A 20,094-nucleotide genomic window follows, 5' to 3' on the forward strand; every position below is an offset into this window, starting at 1 on the left:
AAATAAGTTATTTTTGTTATTTAGAGGTGAAAAGGCAGCGGGCATCCAAATAAATGCTATTCCAGTATGACCAAACTTATACTATCTGAGGGGTGGATTTATGGAAGGACAAATTATTTAGATTCTGGATGCCCGCGAGTTCTGGATGTCCTCAAGTTGAATGAAATAGTTGACATGCAGTGCATAATTTCTACATCACTGTGGGTTCACATTTCACTCCATCTATATGCATCACTCTCCACTAGGGTTTAATACACTGAAAATTTCACTTTTATTGGGAAAAATGTGAAGCTATTGAATTTTTCAAAAAATCTATAGGCCGTTCAGACTGACTCCAGGAACGGCATCACAACTGGACTCGGCCCTGATCGCTAAATAACTTGCCATGACTATCTTAGGACTTGATCAACCTCTGACTGAACTTTGTAAAAGACAATAAGACAAGGCCATAAGTGGTTCATGCCTGGAGTTACATTTACATAACATAATGGAACCTTTAAGCACATTTGAGGACAACTTGTAAATGGTAAATGGACTGCACTTCTATCTGTCTTCTGCATACCACTTACACGCTGTAGACACAGCTACAAGAGCAATGTTGGGTATTAAGTGTCTTGCCCTTAAGGACACATCCACACGCGGGTCAGCAGGACCTGCGATTATACCGTTAACCCTCTGATTGGAGGACGAACATGATGTCCACCCACTCACAGTCGGCCTGTAAGTTCTATCATAGCAATGTGTAAAATGTGATATGTTAAAGTAAAAACTTGCACAAAAACTAAGGGGAAGCTTACCTAATAGACAAAATAGACAAAATAAAGAAATACCAGTGTCTTAAGACACTTGATAAGGATAAGATACCCCATTTCCTCCTGAATTCCTCACTTTTCAGGAATGACTTTAATAATGCGATCTCTGGGAGAGCGAAGCCCCTTTCGTGGCACATCTCCTAACATGCTAATTACCCCGCACACAGTATGAGTTCATTTATTATGCATGAAATAATCTAATATGATGACTGTGATAATTATGCGCACACAGATAAGATAAAAGAGTAGTAACCAATTATTGAGCGGGAGTTGGGGAAAGTAATTAGTCTTGGTCTGAGAAAAAAAAATGGGGGTTCAGTCTGCTTTTCTTTCTTCTTTTAGTTAACAGTGCAGCAATTCACACGTGGAATCATGTCTGCTCTCACATCATGTCGCACTGTTTAAGGGACATTTTTGTGATTGAGCAAACAGTAACACCTAAGAATGTCAGGGTGCATGAGCTGATCAGAATACATTCTTTCTGCACAACTTCCTATGACACAGTCTGTTAATTGGAAACACTCGCTCTAGGAGGCTCCACACGAACGCCACGAGTTGGACATGTTCGCAACTTGAAAAAGGCAACGCGAGTGGACGCCTGGGGGTCTCGCCAGCGTCAGTGAATCAGAGAGGAAGGCGAGAGGAGCGAGTCATTAGGCATTACCCCTCGTCAGAACAGAGCTGGTTTCACTGCTGTACAAGCACAAACACGGCACAGCTTTCTTTGACAAATTGTGCGCCCAACACCCCAAATCGCAACAAACAAGAGACTGAAGTGGTTTCATTTTTTTCAGTGACTGAATTATTAATCCAACTTTTAGGAGATGAAATTTAGCTAAATGGACTTAGACCAGGCTTAACATGTCTCACTGCTGCTCTAAGCAATCACTGACACTGCTGCAGCAGACACAAGAAAGAAAACGAGGTAGGGGCGGGGGCTGGGGAGGGGGGGTTATCACCACAGGAACAGAAGAAATGCACGATTAATACAGGATAAAAAGACATCCTCTGACTGTCTCTAACTAAAAGCACATTTTTCTGACTCCGATAAAGTCAAACTCCTTTGGAAAACGAGTCGCAGTTCTGCAGCTGTGGTTCTCTGACCGCTTGCAGTGTTTGAACTCCGGTCCGAACACAATACTCTGACACCAGTCACAAAGCCAGGAGTTGTCCCGAGGATGACCTCCTGCAAACAACACTAAAATCTCTTTAAACCGGATTGCCAGATTCTTTAAGTAAAGTCAGAGGTGGGAACTCGGTCTTGGAAGAAATATCCTGTGTAGTCATTTCAGAACAGGGAGTAAAGCATAAGTAACATGAGCAAAGAGACTAAACTAACCATCAGCTCCTCGGTTTTAAACTAGAGGTTCACATCCGTGTTTTCTTGCACGCCCAGCAAAGTCGTAATGTTTAGAATGTAATGAAGTGAGAAGAGAGGGGGGGCAAGGACAGGGAATAGGGACAACCCCGAAGCTGCTGTTTCATCCGGACAGCTGATGTTCAGGATGAACCAGTCTGCTGCGTGATTCAGCAGGGCTTGATTTGAAGGAAAAGAGTGAAAGGAGTGCTATGGCAGTACTGTGTGTGTTTTTTTGTTTCCACTCCATGAAGTAGGTCACTAACCTGCCCCTACTGAAACTCTTGTGTTCATCTGTTGTTCTCAAATGACAGTTTACAGTGCATTGTCATGTTCTACCTGCCTCAAACTCGCAGGAGACTGTGCAGTAAGTGGCCTGACCCTCCACCACTTCTCCACCCGACGAAACTCTGCTTGCACGTCACCTCGTTAACTTTGTCTTTACCCGCCAACATTTTATCATGGGTGCTATGCCGAAGATAGGAAGGAAGTTGGATGGCTCACTCATTAACTGCTGTAAAAAGAATGTGTTTAATTCTTTGATTGGGCGTTTTACCTGCCTTTGGCAAGCAGACATGTTTTAGGAGATCGCTTTGGTTAGTGAAGCGTAGTGTACTGTTATTAGATGTCTATAAAGATAAGACATTCTGTCTGGTGCTGCTAACCAAACACTGATCTTTCCTATCACTAAAAGTGCCTTTTTGCAAATAGATTTAAAACTGTTAGTCATTTATTTATTTATTTATGAGTCTGGGGCGTTTCTAAGATTCAAAGAAAAGGGGAAAAGGAAACATCTGTAAAATCAGTTAGCCAGCATGTGTACTAGCATGTGTGTCTGTCCGTCCTCAGCTCTGCACTATAAGCTGCTTTGACTCAGAGATGAGGACCAACAGCCACAACACAGCTGGAACTAAACCTGCAGTCTGAAACCACTGCAGTTTAAAGAGATATTTTGACAATTCTCAACCATATTTGCATCCTTTAATGTGGGTACTACTATATAAAACTGAACGTGTTTAATACCCAATTTCCCAAAATAATATAAGGCACCCAAAGGCCTTCACTCATTTATCAGAAATGAAAAGCTCTTCTCTCTCCCAACTAGTGAAACACAACGCTTTTAAAATTATCCAATGCTTCCAACTATGAGGCCCTAAGCTGCAGATGACTTTAACTTGACTAACAAGTTAAGTGATGAATGAGTCACGTGATAAAATAACTTAACACTGATTTTTAGCTTCACACAGGACACTTAACAGCAGTTTACTAGGCAAAAGTAGTTTGTTTGATTGAGCTGTCCAAATGATTTTTGAATGATGCTACATACTTTCTGTCCTCATATTTCATGTCATCAAGATTGACAATTAGAAACAAAGAAAAACGTATTATTATTGCAGTAGGAAAGTTGTAAAGCGTATCAAGCTATATATATATATATTTGATATTTTGCAAGAAAGGGATAGTCCCATTGATTTTGTAAACACAAAGGGTTTGGTGTCGAGTCTGCGTGATACAGGTTATGCAACCTGGAAATGTGTTGCCATTTTACATTTATTCAGTTCCCTTGTCACAAAGTCAATGGGTTGTTTGAATATGTGTTGTTAACACAAGAACACAAGAAGAATCTAACCTCATCAGAACACCAGTTCTCCTTCAGCAAAGTGGAGGTGACATGTCATGTGACCAGCATCACAGCTCCTTTGCAGCCTAACGTTAGCTTTTTACTTCCGCTGATTGTATTTACGCTGAAAAAAAATCACAAAAGTGGTGTTTATATCTGAAGATTATCTTGCTGAATAGATCATGTAAGTATCATAAACATTAGTTTTCCATTTAATTTGCAACAAAGTTTTAAGGATAATTAAAGACACGATAGCAGTGACCCGACTTGCTCCCATGCATTTATTCTTTGGACGAAGGCACAAATACGTAGCCACACTGCATTTGGTGGGATTTTCCTTGCTATGATCTGCTGTTGAATTCCAATTAAATATTTTGAACCTCACCCAGCTCAGCTGTTAGCAGAACTCTGAAATATAATACATTTAGGATTTACTGGCAGGCTTCATATTTCTCTGTGTGAAACTCTCATTTATTAGGATTATCTACATTCCACCATAGATAAGAACCAGCAGCACAATGAGGTTCAGAGTCTTGTTAAAGCTCTTAAAATGCAGAATATATATATTAAGCTGTTGCTAATTTGATTTTGTGCTTGACCCTTGAATGAGACCACTAATACCTAAACATATACTATAGGCTTTATTTGTTTTAAGGCAAAAATAAGGATATCAAAAGCAATTTATACTGACTCTATGAACATTGAAGATATTAGAGAGTGGAAATGGAAAACCTTTTACACGTCTTTGAAATTTCAGCCACAGTAAACACTGTCTTGAGTGTGCATGTATCGGACTCCTTGCTGTGGCTTCGACTTAGTTTATGGAATGTCTCCCTGCTGGGTGTTCATTTCCTCTGTCTGAAGAAAAAGGATGCAATCATAGCACTGATGTTAAAATCATTACCTAATGACTCAAGCCTTTGTATGACTTCTTGCATGCTGCGGCGTCCACTGTTCCTTCCCACATTGTAAGCAGTTTGTTTAACTGTCTGCAGGACAAATTGATTCAAATGTACTCTGCCCAATCAATCAGTTACTCAAATGAAGACTAGTATTATTTTTATACCCAAATAAATTGCAATGTGAGCACGGGGTGTTGTTGTAATCGTGTGTTGGAGTAAAGACTTATCTTGTAAGTAGTTAAGAAGTCACTGAAAGAACTATTATTATTTCAGATATTAATAACGTTACCTGCCTAAGGGCTGCCCAATTAATAGAGTATCACGATTTGGAAATTCCCGCAATGAAATGAACATGACCGATATTGAGGTTTCAAATGGCGTGCTCCACTCAAGGAAAACAGCCAGCCACCATGGGGGATCCAGAAGTTCAGGCTCTACTTTTGGGGAGCTCTGCGCACACTCAGCAGAAGCAGCCAGTGTGATCTGAATATTAATCAAAGTGGAGGTGATTATTGTTAGGGAGATAGTGCAGCCCTAACCTGCAGACATGTCCTGCACACATCGTTGTCATCAGAGGGCAATGCAACACGTCATTGGGTGAGAATTTGAGAAGCAAGCCAAAATGCTATAATGCTAGAGTTTCCTTAGTTGAAACCAATTTGCATTTTGATCTGTAGATCTTCAACTACTACTAAATTACTTTCTTGTGCATTAATCTGTTGATGATATTCTCTATTAATCAATAAATTGTTCAAACTTTTAGAAAAATGGAGACAAATTTCAACAGTATTTACAAATGCCCTGTGTGATCCAAGTCTCAGAAATATTCAGGTTCTTGTCAGAAAGGAGTATAGAAACCAAATAAAATTCACATCTGAATATTGTATAGTGGGCAATTAATTTAATAACCAACCAATGAATGGTTGCCGCTCTTTAGATCTGTTTGAAACCTGGTTACATTTATGTCTAAGTGTTCTATTGACTTAAAAGTCACCATCTGACTGCAGCTTTTAAACTGTAGTAATCTGCATGTATTTTCATGACATCTCTATGTCCTTCCAGGAACAAAGCTCTGTGATATTGCACAGAGGATCATTAAATTTGCCTGCTGCTCCTCTTGGAGCATAAATCAAGCCGATCCATCTCCCTCCGACCCTGCTCCCTGGTGGCTTACTTAGAGCCATGCCAACGCAGCAATGGCTGCAGAATGAGCAAGGGTAAGCATGCAGGGGCTGGCTTTAAGCCGAGCCGTCTGACGGAATAAACAGGCCCCCGTCTCCTCTTGAGAGCAATAGGGATCAAGCGGGCTTAGTGGGCATGACCTGTGGGGGGCCCAGACAAGGCCCTGAACATGCAACACAACACAATTGTCTTTAAGATTGCTGTTCTATTGAACATGAGAAAAAACTAGCCTACATTGCATTGCCCACGGGCCCGGAACAGGACCTAGATGCACTCCGCTGAGGATACGAATCAAACTCAAGCCTTATGAATAATTCTGAACATCCTCTGGCTTTTTTCCTGCCAGATTTAAGAGAAAATCTGGCAGGAATTGTGAAAAAAAATTCATCTCACAATTAGATTGCTGAAGAAAGGAGTCTTGCAAAGCAAGCCTTACAAGACCCTTAAAAGAAAAGGAAAAAAATAGTCTTTTTTCAGAAATAATGCATTTTTCCTCTTCACCATAAATGCTGGAATTAGAGGCAAAGGCGAAAGGAAGTGACAAGAAATTTCCTTTGTGGTTTAATTTCCCCGATTGCTTTATGGCCATACATAAATGCTCAAATTGGTTTGTAACATATGCTCTCCTCGCTCCGTTTACTTTCTTCAATTAGTGTGACAGAATCACTTTATTAGCGCTTATTCCCCCCAAAACTGCAGGAATGCACAGCGTCACACCGCATCATGTAATTTGCCCATATAGTAGCAATGACAATATGCAAATACAGAGTGTTTTGCTGCAGCAAATTCGCCCCCGGGCTGCTTGTCCAATGACACAAATCATCAATTAAGATCTCAGCAGGGTTTGGGGATAAACTAAATTGGCATTGGTCTTATCTGGCGATATGTAGAGCCGTGCAGGGTTCATCACAAACAAAGAACAACCACCACTGAGGATGATTAGCGGTGATGTGCTTTGACTTGCGCGTGCTTGCGTGTAAATTCCATTCCCAGCTGAAGCGTACCACTCTGAGACACTGACAAAGGTGCGCAATCATTAAATAATGATCATCTTTTGGTCTTCAAAATGCTTTCTCTCACCATGGTGCAGGTTCACCTCTTGGGATTCTATGCTCAGCACTATGCACCTGCCCGATGTGTTGGAAGCAGGGATCTAAAGTGGTCTGAATCACCATTGTGATTTCTCAGGGAAGCAGATGATTAGTAAACAAATGGTTGAGGCATATTTAATTAGGCTAATGTGCTACCAAAGCACACGCCAACGTCTGCAGAGAAGGGCCTTCATTTTGCAACATATTGTGATGTTAAGTGAGAGATGACAACAAAGTGTGACAGTTAAGTAACGGCGGCTATATCTCCTCAACTTTATTTAGAATTGTGTTTTCACTAAATCTGTGTATTTACACTTATGTGCAATTCGAGAAGACAAGATCAAAGCAGACTGAACAGACGAGTTTGACTAAACTCATAAAACTACCAACACAGCAAACAATCTGCAAATCAATGTTTTTTCATGCAATGATCATACAAATCAATGCAGAGACACAAGTTGTGTAAGGACCACTGCCTCCGACATATCCCACTGACAGCATTTCATGTCCATCGAGCGTCGCCTGTGAGTTAAAATAGTAATTTGGGAAATTGCGGAATCGGTCATCTGAAATAGAAAGTGAGTGGCACACAAAGAAGGCCGGTGTTCAGTGTAAAGGGGTTTCACGGGGTAGGGACTGCTGGGAGTAAACATTGGACCACACTGAGATGCAGATAATTGAGCATTGAACAACTATTTACGCATATTCCAAAAAATGCAAAGGGTTAGAATTCCTGTTCGACCTTTTAAAATTCAAGTGAGGAAGGTATGTTTTTTTTTGCAGCAGTTTACAGGAATAAATGCAAGACATTACCCTAGTCAAAAAAACTATTTTGTTTCGATGCTGTGTGTTAATTGAAAACATTCAAAAAAGCAGATGTTAACAACCATATATTCTCAATGTGTAAATCCCTGATTTGAAATTATTCAAACTACCAAAAAAGGTGGTAGCCTATATTTTTCAGTTCAGTTCAACACACACACTGCCACACACACTTATAGTGGCACTACTGTCTACAATACAATGTATTATTCGTATTCAATTAGATCCAAGTGAATGTAAGTTGTTTTACTCTAAAAATTCTTTACAATTTTCTTCTGTCCGTGAAAATAAAAGCATTTTACTTCAAATATAACCAACTACGCAACTTCAACATTAAGGAAACTGCAGCAGTAAAAACAAGAAAAAAACTGGGGTATTTTTTCTTTTTTTCTTGCACGGAAATATTTACAACATCGAATGTTATACAAATGTACAAATAATCAGAATGCCGTGGAGCAGCCAGGTCCTCGTTGAAAAAGCCGTAATAAACCTGCCAGCTTCCTGCAGCTACATGCGCTTATTACTTCTATTATTACGATCATTCTCTAAATGAAAACCTTTCGCATTAAAAGCCCCCGTCACTAAAAAGCAACACAGCCTGAATACGTGCACCACAAACATTACCAACATACTCTCTTTTTTTATCCAAACGCCGCATCAAGCAAAAGAAAAAAAATCCACCGTTCTCTCAGTCCAGCTCTAAAATGCATCTCCCCTTTTCCCTCTCTCTTTTTTCTCCCCCCCCATCTACTTCCCCCTCCCTTTCGCCCTCTCTCTCTCTCTCTCTCACTCTCTCTCCCCGTCTCTCTCTCCCCGTCTCTCTCTCTCTCTCTCTCTCTCTGGCCTGGCTGACTGTATGAATAATGTCCTGCCTTTTGTAATGAAAGGGGGGAGGGGGTGGGGGGGGGGGGGCGGGGGGGAGACGCTGAAGTGGTAAAGCCCTGCTCCCATGCACTGACATTGAAAATGAATGACAGCTTACCTGCATGCCAATCTTCATCAGACTGACACTGGGCTGACAGCACAGCCTATACTCCTCCACACAGCTGCTGACGTCAGCCGCGCCTGGCCCCTCCCACCTCCATCTCCGCTCCCCGGTTTTTTTCTCAACACCAAGCTGCTGATGCCTTCCCGTGTCCGTGGGAAATACGGCAATCACTAAAGGGGCTCTACAAGAACGCAACGGCGATGCTGATGAACTGATGAAGCACCAAAAGAAGGAAAGACTTTATTACTTGTTGATATTTTTTCCTCATCAGTTTGAATGAAGGAATCAAGACCTACAGTTAATTCTCCGCATTTCTAACACCACACTAATACATATGGTATGTTTCCTGTGTGTGACTGGAAGATGAATATAATATAGACCTGGTAATATTATTAATATTATAATTATTCTGGGTACCATATCATTTTATTGAGTCACTTGGTTCCACATTTGTTGTGAGAATGAGGCATCTCTGGTGAGAAAAGAGTGGAATGTTATACGCATTATGCCTAACAGGGTACACCCCGGATTGGTGGCCAGGCAATCGCAGGGCTAACACAGAGACAAACAACCATTCACACTCACATCCACACACCTATGGGCAATTTAGAGTCACCCATCAACCTAATCCCCAGCTAACCACCACACCACCATTGGCCTCTCCAATTCAGGTTCACCAATGATTGGGCCAGGAATAGATCACAAGAGAAAATAGACCCTGAAAACATCAATAATGAAAATATTTCATAAGACACATATATGGTTTTCCCTTTACGTCGCTGCCTGTCATATACACAACCTGTCTTCATGCGTCTGGCTGCTCTGGGGGCAATGTCAAGATTGCCTGCAGAACAGAGTATAAGAAGCACTGTAGCCAATTGCTGATTAAATAAAATAATATGACATACAATTTAGCCTATCAGCGTCCTTAAATAGATTTAGCCTGGGGGAACTTTAGCCCCGAGCTTGTGCGTTCTTGTCAAAGCTGGTATCGACAGGCGGATGACATTCTAGAGAGCATGTAAAGAGCACAGATTTTTATTGCTATTCAAGCAGACGACACAAATGACAACTGACTTTTTTAATCAGTCAGTTTTTGCTGTCATTAGTTTTTTAAATGAACCAATCCCTCAGTGTGCCTTGTATTAACAATTACTAGGTGCTTAGATTTTACGAGGGTCACTCAAAGGCAACATGATTTTTTCCCCAGTAAGCACTCTGACACTGTGCACCGTGTGAGCGGGACTACGTTTGAGCGCGTGCCCATGTTCGCGCCGCGGATGGTTCAGCCCCCTGTCGGTCTGCATTTGTAATTGCATGCTTCCAAAAGACAGGGTGGGATGGTAGGAGACAGAAGGCTGCTAGCAACGTCTATTCACACCAAAATCATGTGAATCTATTTTTGCCAGCCGAACAAACGGATAGGACAAATTACCTAATGTGAAGTTTTACATTTCAGTAGCTGATGTTGGTGGTTGTTACTCATTTCCCACCGATCCTGGCTCATAAATGAAATGTTTATGGACGATAACGTTTTTATATGGTAATAAGACAATATATTAGCAGGAAAAAAACTTCTAGAGGTAAAGAGAATGCTTCCAGCCTCGAATCAGGATGATATGTTGCATTTACGTACAAAGACGAAAGTGAAAACTAAAATATTTGAAACCTAGGGATGATTAAAACGTCGGAAGAGCTAGGTGAAGTTCCTTGTCTCCTCTCCAGTGTTCGCTTTTCCAGTAACGATGCACGTAAATGGCCCGTCTTCAGTTGGCGCATCCAATCAAACTCCAGTTTGCTGTTACCAGGAAGTAGAAGACGCGACGGAGAACGCCATGACTCTTGAATTGATTGAGCTACTGCGTGTTAACGGGCAGTAAATAGGCATTGGTACAGGGGACCTGCGTATCGAGCATCGATACACTTAATCACAAATCATGCCCTGTTTGCCCTAGCAAAGCAGAGCTAGCAGCGAGAGCTAGCTTAAATAACTGTTAACTGTCTCGCTCTACGGAGGACGTTGCAGTAGCTAATGTAGCTAACATTAGCTAACCTACACTGGTGAACGATAGTTAAATTATGTCACGAAAATCGGTCGTAAACTCTATTTACGCCGACATCCTTGAATAACTGTTGTGGCTGTGGCTTGAAAATGACAAACACCGTTTTGGAAGTGGGCACGGGCGTGTTCATCATTTCGATCGTTTGGATTGCATTTGTTGTGTTTGGGATGATGCTGCTGAGAGCATCTGGATCTGCGAAGTGAGTGAGAACAGCACCTCCACACACTCCTCACACAACCCCGGGTAAAACGTACTGGATCAACGGTTATGTGTCAATGCGAATCAGTAGTTTCCTTAATATCCCAACATTTCCTCCGCTCTATGTTGGTTTGAACGTCGACCATAGCGCACATCTCCTGAAAGAAAGAGAACGTCAGCAAGTGGCAGTAGTACGGTTTCTCAGGCAATTCGGCGTTTGTGTGACATTTTTAGTTCAAATACAATGTAACAAAAAATCCTTTTCAGAAACCCTAGCTCATTGTTGATCATAGTTGTGTGTTCAAGGGAAGACCTATAGGAATCAAAGTCCCACTTAATGAGTTTAGATTAATGAGACAATTTAAGCTGTATTCAGCAGTTATACGTTTTGCGTATTTTATTTCACAATTGCCTGGGTTTCACACAAATATTTCAACTTCATCCTATTATGTTGCTGTCTAAATATTACTAATTTACTCAATAGTATTTGTCTGTCTCGATGCTGCTGTATTAATCCATTGCTGGGATCAACTGTCCCTGCTGAGTACTTGTGCAGAGTACAACAGACCCCCACACTATTAAATATGCTTTATTTTGGTCTACAATCCACTGGAAATCCAAGCAATGTACACTTGTGTACGATGCATTTACAGTACAGAAACTTGGTGGCCTTGGCTTGGAAAGTTAACAACTATCTAACCGAAGAAAAAATGCAATTTTTTTAATTGGTACTTGAAAATGTAATCCGCAGAAAACCCTTTGTTTACTGCAAGTCTTCAGCAGTGGGACACCTCGTTTTATACCCAGGTTGTTGTATATTTACTATGTGTGTCCCGTGTCTGTTTTTTGTCTTTGCAGGTTAGGCATTATCCCCATATTTTTACTAGCTCTCACCATCACTTTGGTGCTCGTGTTTTTCCCGCGCAGCCCAGAAACTACCCCCCCGTTCAAAGAGACAGAGGTGAGCTGAATGCACTGATCCAACACACCTTTAAAAACTATTTTGCACTATTAAATTAAAAAATACCAGAAAAAAAACGTTTTTACATGAGTTCATCTACATCAAAATTTAAACTTCAACCAAACAAAAAACTTAAAAAACACAGTCTGTGCATGATGTAATTCAGTTGTAAACAATGGCAGACTTTGGATGTTTACGGTTTTGATGCTGGGACATTTGGCTTTCATTACTGCACAGTGAATATTAGGATTCAGGCCGCAGACCATCTACTTTAGCTGAATGGTCACCTCATGCCCGCCTCATCACACGGTTCTCTCTCCTCATGCATTATGAAACATGTAAGAACAGTAACTACAGTAAACAAACTTGCATCTTGATCAAAGGTGTACCGTATCAGTATTTGAATATGTGTGTACGTTCCAAATCTCACATTATGTGTGGTTGTTACTCAGAACACAATGTATTTGTACTGATTGAGCATATAAACTGTATTTAGGCTTGGGGTGGGTACATCTAGACAACCCATCCCAAACACAACCTAAACTCTGATACAAGCATGCACGGTGCAGTAAGCTTGGAAATAGCATGTGTCATTGTGCACGCCCGTCTGTGTGTGTGCTTGTCATAAAGGCCTGCTCTGCTTTATCTTAGTCCAACAGCATCGCAGAACAAACACTCCCCCCATGTCGCCTCGGGTTCGTGCCAAAGAGCCGGCTGCATCTGCCTAACAAGCTGCCACCCCGTAGAAATAGCGAGCTCGCATTTTATAGCCATTGTTCAAAGGCACGACGAGCAACAGAGAGAGGCACCAGCCGGCTTCCTAGGTGTCTGTACAAGGTGCACGGTTAAAATAATCCCATGGCCACCTAAGAAAGGATTTGTAGTGTTTAAAATACTTCCGTGGTAATAATAAGACCATACAATGCTTGCCAAGAATCATTATCAACCTTTCTTTAATGGTACTTAATTTAATCACATTTTTTTTTGTCTCTAATAATTGAGGAGAGGGATAGCTGACGACTATTTAGCGAAGTTTAGCTCCCCCAACTAGGAACAAAGAGAAGGCTTGTACTTCCTGTCTGCCTAGTCTTTATTATTTTATTTTGAAATGAATCAATGGCAATAGACCGCTTACATATAAAACCAGAAATACTGAAATTCTTACAAATTTGCCTATAGTGATCATAAAACAAAATCCGAGGTGTTTCTATATATCATGCTTTGATGAAGACTCATATTCATGTGAGCACAGAGATTTGGCTCAGTATGTGTGGATGTGTGCTGACTGTGTAAGAAATACCTAACCTCTCGCTGTTAAACCAAAGTAAAATATCATAGTGCCAATTAGGCCAGTTCCAGACTGGGGGGGGGGTGGGGGTGTTATACTAGACCCCACCCCCTCTTCCACCTGCCCCTCCAACCCGTCTGCCAGCTACCACCCGTGCACTCAATGGCACATTAATAAAACATGGGCCACACTTTGGGTTCCTGCTTGCTGTGTAATTGGCAAATTAAAAAGTGGGATGCATCCCTGAGAAATGGCATACATCACCCGCCCACGCAAACACTCGCACAAACTCGCACAAACACACACACCTACTGTCATTCCACCACAGGCCCAGTGAAATGTCTCTCTTTAGGTGCGATCTGGCTTTCTCTCAGCTTGATCCGCCTAACGGATCTATGGCTCATGATCTAATTATTAACACAGACCCTGCGGTTCCAAGAGAAGCGCTGATTAACTCCGTCGATGGCCACTTCATGAACTTCAGCTGTGCCAAACTTATTATCGTTTTGTCAAAGGGGGCTCGGGCCCCCAGACTCGAAGGAGACGGTTTGACCAGGTCCACCACCACCTCAATCAGTCAGTGTGACTTGGTTAGTTTAGTTTCACCAAAATCATACAAAAAGATATGTTTGTGAAATATTCTTAATTTAGCATTCACATAAACCGATATAGATACCTTTTTTTGGGGTGACCTTTTCTTCTAAGTGTCCAGTATACTGTCTGTTTCCCGGCTTCCTATGACCACAGCAGTACGTTGCTTTGCTTCCCCGAGGTAAGCCGGGTGTGCTGACCGTCCTTTACTCTACATCAGTAATGTATGGGTGGGAGATGTATGGGAGATTTTATTAAAAACGCTGTCTTGATTAGCTGAATTAGTTCCTGAGTTCTTGCCAACATTCATACCTGCACTGCAGCTTGAGCCACATGAGAGACCCTGGTTTGTTTTCTTCTCACGATTTATCAATACGGCTAAATGGAAACCGGGTCACAATGATTTGTCATTTTTAAAAAGTCCCAAGAAAAGATTGCTTGGGAAACACTGCTCCAAATAATTCACTGGCTATTGATAAGCAACTTAAACAACCCCTCTTCAAAACATCCAAACTATCCCGTCAAGTTCAGTATTCTAATTGTTCATTCTTCCAAATGTACCACTAGATCATAATCGCTAACTGGGTTGTCTACGTCTGGTCACAGTCTATAGTGTATCACAATAATAAGCCAGCTCAAAGTTAACCTAAACCTAATGTCAATGTCCAGATGTCTTACATGGCCACGTGAGTTTGCCAGGTGACCGCTGGCTATCTAAGACACTATTCCACCTGTTGGATGAGGAACCTTTGAAGCGTCCAGTGTGCACTGTGTTTTTAACTCACAGTGCACACTGTGAGTTAGCTTTCTGCTTTGTCAGCTGTTAGAAGCATGTAGAAAACCTACAGTAGATCAACTTCTTCTCTAATGGTTTGATTCAGACGTTAATGTTGATTTCCTTGTAATTGCGTCTGTTTGTGTGGTTTGTCTGTCTGTGTTCAGAGGGCCCACTCTGTGAAGGCCCTCCTCTGACATCTAGTGGCTAATATAGGATATGTGGAATTCTGAATAGCCATGCTTTTGCCCATACATGCTGTTTAAAAACACTGCTGCGTGTTATTCCTGAGAATTCCTGACAGTGTATCGATTAACTGTTTCTCTCTGCAGATAGTGGACTCTTTGTTCATCGGACGCTACGTGCTGCTGGCAGTGGTGAGTGCAGCCTTTCTGGGGCTGTTGTTCACGCTGCTCCCCTTTCATTTCCTGGAGCCCGTGTATGCCAAGGCCTTAAGAACACAGTAGAGCTGCCAGGGTCACAGCTGGCACGGGGATCGCATCGCGGTACACAACTTAAGACAAGAGGGGCACGACAAGACGCCCCCTCCACGCCTTTGCCTTATGTGGAAACGGACTGCAGAATGCATCCTAAACAGAGACAGCTGTTTATGTACAAGCAGCAGTAAATATCTAACAGGACCTATCATTAAATGCACAAGAAGAAAATGTTGTTGTTGTTTCTTTTCATACTACAGTACTGAAAAAAACCTCCCTCCTCGTTTTATGTAATGAAAAAAAGTTACACGAAACTCATGATGCGGCGGGGAGATTTTCTTTGTGTCCTTTCTGACTGTGAAAACATTATAATTGGAATTATTTGTAACCTTCTCCATGACATTGTCAGTAACATTAAACATAGAAAACCATAACATTATATTAAATGGCACACAAACATTGCTGGTATTTGCATTTGTATTCAAGGTTGATAACATGCTTTTGTGATTAAATAAAAGATCTGCTCGTCATCATCGGCAAAAAAAGGTATTTGTTTTCCCAGATTCTTCTGCGCTGCATTTGAGCTTTTAGCTTTCAATAAAACCCCACACGGCTCTAATTCAGGTGGCAGAAAAGCATTTTAATTATGCCCATTCATTTAGATATCATGTGAATATTGTCTGAAACTAGAGTTCACTAGTCACTAAATACATTTGTTAATAATTAACTAATTTATGTGAAACTGGATGTGTCATGGCCCCTTCTGTGCCTGTTTTCTCTTTATTTGGTCCCCTGTTAGTACTGTATGCAGGTATGTGTGTGTGTGTGTGTGTGTGTGTGCCTGGGCGTGGCCTTACCTTCCCCTCCTGTATATTGTGTATTTTCCATGTTAAACTATTTCAAACACACTTCTAGTGTATCGCTAAATTATGTGTGTGTAGTAGTGTGTACTTTAAGAGAGAATCAGACATGGGATTAATAAACACAAATGTCTCTTACAAACGCCTAGCGTGGTACACCTCCAGCTCTGTCAAGCACCTCCATTTGATCCAGAGCATTAAGCAACGATTCTGAACGAGGAAGACGACATCTCCACAAACAGAGTTCTGGGAGAGGATGTGGACATGGTGGAGGAGGGAAAGTACCTGAGTGTCCCCGTCGACAACAGACGGAACTGGAAAGCTAACATCAACGCTGTGTAGGAGAAGGGGACGAGTCAACTCAACTTTTTCTTGAGGAAACTGTCCGCAGTGCTCTGCACTTTGCCATTTTCTGTTGGGGGAGCCGTGTTGGAGCTAGTGACAGCAACAGACTCAAGAAGCTGAAGAAGGAGGCCGGCTCCATCATTGGCTGCAAGCAGGACATGGTGGAGAGTAGGTCACTGAAGAAATTAGGCTCCATAGTGGATAACCTGGACCGCCCTCTTCACCACTTACTGCATTAACAGCAGAGAACCTTCTCCAACAGGATGATCCAGCTCTGCCGACACAAGGACAGATCACATTCATACCAACCGCAAAAAGACTCAACAACAAATAGCTTCAGCCCAATTCTTCCTTCAATTGAATCAATGTCAATAATCCTTGAATCACTACACTGTTGTTTTAGTTAATTTAATACCTATTCCATTTCTCTGTATATGATTTGCATTTTGTGCTTTTTCTTTATTGTTTAATTTTCCTAAATTTAAAATGTTCTGTTAAACTGCTCTGTTATTTTATTGTACAGTACATATTTTTCATAATGAATATTTTTACGTTTACTCTAACTTTGCCGGCTGCTTCTAACAAATTCCCACCTGGGAAGGAATACAGTATCAAAACAACAGTTCAGAAGATTTTCCTTTCAGAGGTTATTTAGAAGTGATGTCAAACACATGGTTATTATGCTGATTCCATGGGGTGTGAATAAACAGAAGATTCCATAGAGAGTAATGGGCTTTTGCAGTCTGGAGGCTCAATTCTAAACACTTGCCCCCCTCCTACCTCCATTTTGAAAGTGTGAAGCTCGAGGAGACGTGGAGTAGAATTCCAACCAGGATGATGAAAGAAAATCTAATGAATCAAAACCAATCCTATTAGTTGCAGCCCCCATCTCCATACTGTGGTCCTCTTTCTGCTCAACAGGCATGATTTCACACAAGCTGGGGTACTGGGGGATTTCACCGGGGAGGGAGAGGGGATCTAAAACTTTTCAACCTGGAGGGACTTGTTGCCTGTAATTGGCCGCGTGATTACCACAAAACATGACCTTAGACCCCGCTGAAAGGGGCAGTAAAAAGTGAGTTAGAGTGAAATGAAACTCCACTTTAACATTAACAAAAAGTATTTGAATTCACTTTATAATCAAAACAGTCCATTTACGAGCATTTTGTTTATATATATAATGCAAACAGTTTCTCACTGCGTGGAAGTCTGCAAACTCAAGATCTCTAAATCCCAAAAGTCTCTGTTCTCTGCTTCTCACACTCTCTCTCTCTCTCACTCTACCTCCCTTTTTAAATCGTTCTCTTTAAATCGTCCTCTCTCCCTCCACCCTGGCCTCATTTTAATTTTTCCTACTAAACTCTGTCTGTGTGGAGTGGGAAAATGAGCACAACAAAGAATGTGGGAGTCTGAGGATCATTTGGGATTGTGAGACGGAGTCTTTGTGGCACGGCCAGCTGGACTTATAAAGAGATGGGGGTGGTCGAGATAGAGAAAGGGGGAGCAATGCAGGGGCAAAGAGGTGTGAGCAGAAAGCTCAGGGTGCATGGTTTTGAGACGGCCGAGGCGATGGGGATCGCTTCTCTCCTCCTCCTCTCTTCCTCCTCCCTGACATTCAGATGCATTGAAGCAGAACTCCAGGCTCGCCGTTCACATCCTCAGTCATCTTGCCCCCTGTTTGTGATATGGGTACCGTCACCGCCCCCCACCCCCCACTGAAAATCCATTAACGATTTCTGGCAAAGTTGGTGCACTTATCCCAAAAGAATGTGTTTCAATTCATGTTAAATCAAGCAGATGGCAATGTTTGCAATCCTTTTCAAAAAGTCTGGTAAGTGAAACCTGATGGGGGCTCCGTCTAGTGAAGGAGTACATTTTAAATCCTTATTCAGGCGTGGACTAAATAAGGGTTTATTAGCCGACAAGTGGATGTTTGGCAAACCTGAAGACACCAGAGTTCACTTGCTGGGTACTTCTCTAAGCTGTGAAAGAGTTGGTGATGGAAAAATGGGGAAATGAACTGAGGCCTTCTCACCAGAGGAACAAACTATGCAGTCTTGTTTTCTCTGATCGCTCCTGGTTGTGCTCTATAATGCCCTTTTGTGTTTAGCCAGGGGATGCTATCATTGCAACACACACTAGGGGGGCAAAATCCTCAATCGGAGAGTCTGGTGTGGCCTTGGCTTTTTACCTCTCTCTCTCTCGCTCTCTCCCGGGAAGGAATTACCCTGCTGCTCAGCCTCGGTTGGCCCAGGATAAGAGATGCGAGGTCAGGTCACTCACCAAAAGGCCTCTGCTGCTTGGACATGACACCCCCCCCCCCCATGGGGCCGCAGCTCTACCCCATGGGGGGGTTCCATTTTTCACAGTGTTGAAGACATGATTGAATATTAGCCAATGGCTACTTTGGTCAAATAAAGTGTTCACAATAGTCGAACAAGGGTGGCCGTAGTGATTCATGGGACACGGCTCAGTTCCTGCTCAGTTACAAGATCTGTTTTAATATTTTAGCTTTCGGGTTGACCTGCTCGGGCCTTGCTTTCCTCTTTGCTTATTGGACTGTCTTTTACTTGCATGCACAGTTCTGGTCAATATGATCTCCTTCCTGCTTCAATTTTTATGGGATGGTCTGACCTTCATCCTCTCAGCCCTTGACAATTCAGAATGAACCCTCCGTTTACCACCATCATTCTGCCCAAGCAAATGTTTTTTGTGTAGCCTATATGAGATCGCATCACGTCTTCCCCTGTAACATCCAAGATCGCACTGGATCAAGTAACTTTCTGATCAAACAAAATTCATTAAAGCGATCCAGTAATGTCAGTGTCCACAGGCATGATTCAAATACTTTGCAGAAAACAAAACCACAAACTAAAACGTTTCTCTAATGGAAGGGTATCCTTCTTGTATTGGTGACTTTATTGATAAGGATGACTCCTTCATTCCTCTTAATGTTTTGCTGTGTTGAAGTATTTCTTGACATCGTTCATTCCTTTTACTAAGGCTCTTGTTGAAACATAAATTGTTAATTAAACCTGCTCAATGATGTGCTTTTTTCTTGACAAGCATGCTAATGCTAGCAGTGCAACGTAAAATAAGAGAGACAATCTTTCTGATTTTATGGTGGTTTACTCATAACAAGGGTTCATGTTATTAGTAACATGAACACCGGTCAAATGAGACGATGCTTTAAGAAAGGTGCTGATTTACAGACATGGCTTGCACATAAAGCAGCATGTAACAGAGCCATCATTATCAGTGTTATACATATAAATAAATAGCTTGCTGGGCCGAAATGTGTGTTGTAGACGGACTGCAGCAAACAATGAATATGCTTCTATTCACAGCATTAGCACCTTGAGAGAATGAAAATAAGTATATCTATCGATCTCTATCCAAACTATTTTTTGGCTGCACATCATTTGAAATGATGCTGTAGTCTATATTAACAGACAATTATCTCCACTACTCAAACCTTTTCATTGTTTAAGCCAATTTTTTGGAACCGCCTTAGTCTCAACGGATTCGTTTGGTTTATTTAAATCTGGTTTTGACATAAAGCTCCACTTTTCTTATCTCGCTCTGTGGAACGAGCTCTAGGTTTTTCCTGAAGTTAACTTACATCAAAATTAACGGTACGGCATTTTAGAGCATATTTTTGGGAGATGCCAATGCCTTGCTTACTTCTGTATTTGCTATATGTTCATGGTTTTGTGTATTCATTCTTTATTTGATATGGAAATCTTTTCCTCATGTAACCTAGATTATTTATTTACTTAACAAAAAACTAAACAAAATCTA

The 20,094-nt window shown here is 41.6% G+C and overlaps 2 protein-coding genes across 8 annotated transcripts in view; one reads left to right on the forward strand and one right to left on the reverse strand.

Annotated features, from left to right (window-relative positions):
• LOC120822319 (homeobox protein PKNOX2) overlaps positions 1 to 8,871 on the reverse strand; it is an 85,391-nt gene extending 76,520 nt beyond the window's left edge. Inside the window, exon 1 of one of the 7 annotated variants that reach the window (XM_040181907.2) lies at positions 8,770 to 8,871. In XM_040181907.2, the coding sequence (XP_040037841.1) occupies positions 8,770 to 8,787 (18 nt within the window). In that variant the 5' untranslated portion in view covers positions 8,788 to 8,871. Of the gene's footprint in view, positions 1 to 3,799; positions 3,896 to 8,419; positions 8,486 to 8,769 lie in introns of those variants that run through there. The other 6 variants (XM_040181910.2, XM_078107344.1, XM_040181908.2 and 3 more) reach the window with 6 other exon arrangements.
• A 1,236-nt stretch (positions 8,872 to 10,107) lies between these two features.
• On the forward strand, positions 10,108 to 15,633 carry tmem218 (transmembrane protein 218). Its single transcript, XM_040182929.2, has 3 exons — positions 10,108 to 11,037; positions 11,895 to 11,997; positions 14,984 to 15,633. Exons 1-3 carry the CDS (start codon positions 10,928 to 10,930, stop codon positions 15,116 to 15,118), a joined length of 348 nt encoding a protein of 115 aa, XP_040038863.1. The 5' UTR covers positions 10,108 to 10,927; the 3' UTR covers positions 15,119 to 15,633.
• The last annotated feature ends 4,461 nt before the right edge of the window (positions 15,634 to 20,094 follow it).

The sequence above is a fragment of the Gasterosteus aculeatus genome, chromosome 7, assembly GCF_964276395.1.
Source record: "Gasterosteus aculeatus chromosome 7, fGasAcu3.hap1.1, whole genome shotgun sequence".
NCBI classification, from domain to species: Eukaryota; Metazoa; Chordata; class Actinopteri; order Perciformes; family Gasterosteidae; genus Gasterosteus; species Gasterosteus aculeatus.